Source organism: Protopterus annectens, chromosome 7.part1, assembly GCF_019279795.1.
Source record: "Protopterus annectens isolate FY-2018-M chromosome 7.part1, PAN1.0, whole genome shotgun sequence".
Classification (NCBI taxonomy): domain Eukaryota; kingdom Metazoa; phylum Chordata; order Ceratodontiformes; family Protopteridae; genus Protopterus; species Protopterus annectens.
In genome coordinates, this window is record NC_056740.1 from 193,173,428 (window position 1) to 193,179,427 (window position 6,000).

The 6,000-nt window shown below is 34.3% G+C and overlaps 1 protein-coding gene across 1 annotated transcript in view; it reads left to right on the forward strand.

The window, feature by feature from the left end:
* Window positions 1-5,625, forward strand: part of LOC122807565 (zinc finger BED domain-containing protein 5-like) — an 89,522-nt gene extending 83,897 nt beyond the window's left edge. Inside the window, exons 2-3 of the mRNA XM_044078478.1 lie at window positions 3,705-4,946; window positions 5,081-5,625. Coding sequence (XP_043934413.1) covers window positions 3,705-4,946; window positions 5,081-5,625 — 1,787 coding nt within the window. The remainder of the gene's footprint in view (window positions 1-3,704; window positions 4,947-5,080) is intronic.
* Window positions 5,626-6,000: the final 375 nt, after the last annotated feature.

The window sequence follows — 6,000 nt, forward strand, 5'->3', positions numbered from 1 at the left end:
TTTTACTGCAATAATGACAAAGATTAATGCTTTCAGAGAACTTACTTGTGTGTAATTGTATGTGAAAGTAGAGCTCTCAAACTCTTACCCTCAGAATTAAGAACAAAGCAAAACAAAAATAATTAGGAAAACGGCTCCAAATTAGGGACTCCTTTTAATCTAATAATTAATTTGCAACTTCTTAAAATGCTTAGTTTTAGGAAACACAGAACAACATTTTAGACAAAATTTGGGAGTTACCTAAAAATAGGACAGTTGAGATGCTTGCAGCTCCATGGCAGTGCAGATGTTAGAGTTTCTGTACAAGCTCAGTGTTATGACCAAATGTTTACATTGTAAAATGTTTTGCATGCTTTGCTATTTATTAGCATAGCTTGGTACAGAACACTACATATTTCAGGTTTTATGAGAGTCAGTTAAATGGTTTCTGAGACTTTCAACTTAAAAATAAAACATCCTGTATCAGACAGCACCACCTCCTTATCTAACAAAGAAAAAGGCATTTCTTACTTGCATCCAAAACTCAAAGTCTGATCAATATGGAGATGACTTTGGATCACCCGGTAGATTTAAGGAAGCGCCTTTAAACATCACATAAAAATATATTGATTAGCTCAAAAAAGCTACAGTCTTTTAAATGAGAACTAATGTATGTAAGTTTTAACTTATTTATTTTTATGTTTTTATTGAGCTGTTTAGTCCCATCAAGATTCTAACATCTTTTCAGGGGAACTAGATGTGATCTTCATATTGATAGAGGAAATTTAGTCAGGCAAATTCCTCTACTCACTTCCTGTAGAGTTAGACTGAGAATAACCTTTTAGAATTTCGTAGTATGGCTTTATATTGGCATCCTGTGTGTGCTTATTTAAATGGTTATTAAAATTAGCTTAATTTTTTAAAATGAGCCTAATTTTATAAATATTTAGATTTTACTGTTAGTAAAGTGTAGTATTTGTAATTTTGACAGAGGTTTTTACTAGTAGGGGTATTGTTTCAGCACTATTTGTTCATGCTTAACTTCATTGTTTGTTTGTATAGTATTATTTCTTGTATGCTTACTGATGAAGAGAAGCACATTTAAACAATTTGTTAATCTTTTTAATTAAGCATGAGCGTGTGCTTAATTACCACTTGTATATAAAGATAGTGAGCACTGTTTTGTAGCTTTTAGTCTGAAGGAGAGACACTGTAATTTTACTTGTTCTATTAAAATTGGTTATCTTGGGATTTGGTTTCTAGCTCATCTGTTTGTTTCTTAGAATTTCCGAACTTGTGCATTCAGATGTGGATTTTTTTTTTTTGCACTGTCAGCCTAGGCCCTATGGTTACACTTGATTTCTTTTTGCTCAGCAGAAGCTAATTTGAAAAGAAGGAATGTATATGTATGCCTGCCATCATTCAGTATGAGTGTGTTCAAACACTGCTGTGACCTACGTATGACTCTGCAGCAGACAGTACTAGTCTGTATGAGTTTATTAGTCTTAAGAAGATGAGATACTTCAGTTGATGCGTTGCTGTACTCAATGTTTGATGCCAGTAGTAGTTGTGCAACTGTGGTTTTAAGAAGAAATCTGTTCTGAGAGAGAAATTTTCAAACTAAGTTTCTGTGTTACTACTGTTTTGTATGGAGATTCCATTTGTCTTGACTGCTGAAAGAGATTTCAGTCTGAGCTGTCAGATCTGTTTATGTCTGAGTTATAACAGATTTATTTCAGTTGTAAGGAAGACTGTGTAAGGACATGTGTGATATCTGTTTTAGGTTCCAGCTACTTGTATGCCCTCCAAAAAAACCCTCAAAGTTATTGAATATTTGCATACTCACTAGTTTTTGATGTGATAAAATTGGTTTTGCCACCTTGCAGTGTAATCAATGGCATACAGTGGCAGGTTTTTACAGTTTCTAGACTGGGATGTGCGTCTGGTAATATGTCATGCTATTTAAATGTTGGGACCCCATTAAACAGTTGTGAAAGCCAATTAATAGTGTTCTTGCATTCACATGCAGGTATATATTGGCTGCTGTAGCAACTCAGCACACAGGTCTGCACCTACAGTCATTTGGCAGCTCTACATTTTTCTTTATTATTGTATCAGAGAGCACATACATCATTAAGCATCGCTGCAACAGTTCTTAGAATTAGGGCTCTATGCAAGATGTGTATTTCCTTACTTAATTTAAATTAAAATGTATATCTAAAAATAATAAATCTTATATTTAGGGTGTATTTGTGTATATGCATTTCATGTGTGCCATGTAAACATTTATTACTATTCAATGCATGTCATCAGCTCCCCAACTAAAGCCCCTTATCTCAGTTCCATTTAGTCAACGGAATGTCAAATGTTAGTTTGGTGTCTTTTACTGCTCTTGATGAGTTGTTTCATATTTTCAACTTGCATTATGATTCGGCTGAAGTGGTCATTACATCATTAGAATTTATGTAAACTTTACCAGTTCTGTTTTTGAGAGTGAGAAAAGGAATTTAGAAGATATGCCTGGTATATTGATATTCAGTTGAGTGGATAGTTTTCATATTGCAGTTACTATATTTCTAATTATCAAGCATGGTAGTCTTTTTTCTTTGTTTTTCTTAGCTTTACCTTAGCTTGCCTTTTGTCTTATGGCTTTTGTTACTCTCTCATCTCTTTTGTTTAGCTACACAGCCTTAAAACTTTAAAAAAATACAATAAATAGCTGAATATCACATTTAACTGTGAGCTTCCAGATGAAGTTGTTAGTAAGCCATTATTACGTGTTCCACATTTTGCCCATTTGTTCCACATTATGAGGGCTGATGTTCCTCGTTTTGGAGATGGAAAGTTGAAAGCTATGCCTGTAAAAAGTAAGAATTTAGCTAGGAGAAACACTGGTAGTAGTAGTAGTGCTTGAAGATTATGCAAGTCATGTTGTGGGAAAGGTAACTAACTCAGCAGCTGATATGTTTGTAGACCAAGTGAATTAAGTTCTTGGAGATCAATTGGTCCTTTCCAGACTTGAATTGTAGTACTTGCTGAGATACACTTGATGCTTAGGTTAGAGTTAGATTAGAAATTAAATTAGATATATGTTAATAATTACATTATTTTAATGACTTTTGTTTGGCAAGAGAATGTAGTGGAATGTTGTATGACTTTTGGGTGAACATGCACTCTGATATATAAAGTTGTTTGTTAATAGCAGCCTCTAAGATTGTCATACTGACTGATTTGAAAACTGCCTTTAATCTTAATCCGCCACTGGTCAGATGCATTTTCTTTGAATGTGGATTTCAATACTGATTCAGTGAATATGAGTTTCAGAGGCAGAGAAGTTTTAATGTCAAGTCTGTTTTCATTGCAACACTTTGTTTAGCTTTAGCAAATGTCTGTCAGTGTTTGTGCTTTATTAAGTATATTTGAAATACAAATTTTAAATTAAATCCAAATATCTGTAATCATTAGAAAAAAGTATGCACACTGACAGTTTTGAACAGTGTTTATGGCAAATGGGGAGAAGTGGGGATACAGCCAAGTAATGGGAGAATGGAATGGCTGTGGGGCGGGGGCAAAATTACACACATTTTGCTTTCATGTAGTACTACTTACATTTTTGACATGGAAAATTGAGAAACTTAGTTTTTTCTTATCTTAACAGTTACAGTTCTTTTCATCATTATTTAAATTTAATATTAAAATTAATTTCGTAATTGTCTTATTACTAGATATTGTGATGGATAAGTGGCTGAAACCAGGCACAAAAGAGCTGACACATGATATGAGCATGGAATGTGATCAGAGTACTTCTCAAGACATGTCCAACATTTTGGTGCAAAACACTAACCAGGCACAGTCCTTAATTTCTCAAAGAGGAAAAAAGAGAAAGTACTGTGATGGATACATGAAATATGGATTTTTGTATGTGGGAAATGAAGACTGTCCTAAGCCCCAATGCATGGTGTGTGGGGAAGTGCTGTCAAATGGTAGCATGAAACCTTCCCTACTTTTACGACATTTAGAAACGAAACATGCTAACTATAAAAACAAAGAATACAGTTTTTTCAAACGGTTAGCGGAAAATAACAAAAGAATGAATCTGACATCATACATCCTGTCAGGTAACAAAGACTACGAAAACGCAGTTGAAGCTAGTTACCGTATTAGTTACCGTATCGCAAAATGTGGTAAAAGTCATACTATAGCCGAGACTCTAATATCTCCCTGTATAACAGATGCCGTTCGATGTATGCTTGGAGAAGAACATGTGCGGAAAATGACCACCATCCCTCTTTCGAACAATACAATATCTCGAAGAATTGAAGAGATGTCTGATGATGTTGAAATGACAGTAATAGCTAGAATTAAAAGCAGTAATATTTTTGCTATTCAAGTTGATGAAAGTACAGATGTTGCCAATTGTGCTATTTTGCTTGTTATTGCAAGGTATTTGAAAGATAATGAAGTTGAAGAAAACCTTTTGCTTTGTCATCCTCTGTCACAACGCACAAGGGGTGAGGATATATTTAATGTTATTGATTGTTATTTCAAAGAAAAGGAGATTAATTGGTCTAACTGTTGTGGATTATGTACCGATGGTGCCAAGTCTATGTCAGGGATTTACTCTGGTCTTCGTGGTCTTGTCATGAAGGTAGCTCCCAATATAAGTTGGAGCCACTGTTGCATCCACAGACAAAGTTTAGCATGCAAGAACCTCCCTGGTGAATTAAAAGTTGTTTTGGATGAAGCTGTGAAAGTGGTGAATTTTATAAAATCAAAGTCCACAAACTCAAGAATTTTCAAAGCTGTGTGTGAAGAGATGATGAGTCCTCATTCTACTCTGCTCCTTCATACAGAAGTAAGGTGGCTTTCTCGTGGTAAAGTACTTACCCGGCTGTTTGAACTTAGACATGAAGTCCAGGTGTTTTTCGAAGACCATCCTTTCTTCCTTGCTTCCAAGTTACACGACTGTAATTGGCTTCAGGCACTTGCATATTTATCAGACATTTTCCAGATTATAAACAAATTAAATTTGACATTTCAGAATAGCTCAATAACTATCTTCAATGTCTCAGACAAAATTGAATCTATGATTAAAAAATAGATTTTTGGAGGTCATGTCTTGAAAATGGCCAAACTGAGGTATTTGAAACTCTGCATAATTTCTTATCTGAAAACAAGCTTAATCTATCCCAGGAAATAAGGAAGAAAATAAATGAACACTTGAATGGGCTAAAATCGGACTTCCAGAAGTACTTCCCCAAACTTGAAGAAGAAATCTATTGGATTTCAAATCCTTTTGAAGAACAATATGTCCAGGCAGCTAAATTATCAGTCAAGGAGAAAGAGAAGTTGATTGAACTTTCAACTGATAGTACTTTAAATGCTGAATTCAAAGGACACTTTCTTATTAACTTTTGGGCAAACATCAGCAGAGAATACGAACAGCTTTCTGACAAGGCCCTTTTGCTTCTTTTGCCATTTACAAGTACTGAACTAGCAGAGAGAGCTTTCTCTTCTTATGTCTTAATTAAAAACAAATATCGTAATAAGTTGAATGCAGTTCCAGATTTACGATTACACCCTTCATCAGTTGAACCCAATTTCAAAAAACTATGTGCCTCAAAACAAGCACAAGGCTCACATTAAATATTTGCAAGATAAAGTTGCTTAATAATTGTTTGTAGTTTGACATTTTATTAAGTTTGAAATGTTTAATTGTATAACTTTATAACTTATTTATATGTATCGCTGATATATAGACTGTTTGTTCACTTTACTATTAAAGATTGTTTTTTATTATTAAATCTTATTCGTTACATTTACAACACATACATTGGACATAAAAGCAACTATTACAAATGCCAACAATATGAGGGGTACAATTTCAGGGAAATGGATTGCCAAGGGGTACGCAAGTCAAAAAAGGTTGGGAACCACTGCTATAGACCATTTTATTGATTTGGTCTTCTGACTCAATTAAACCATGGGAGGGGGCTTGGATATGATGCATGAAATATGTGT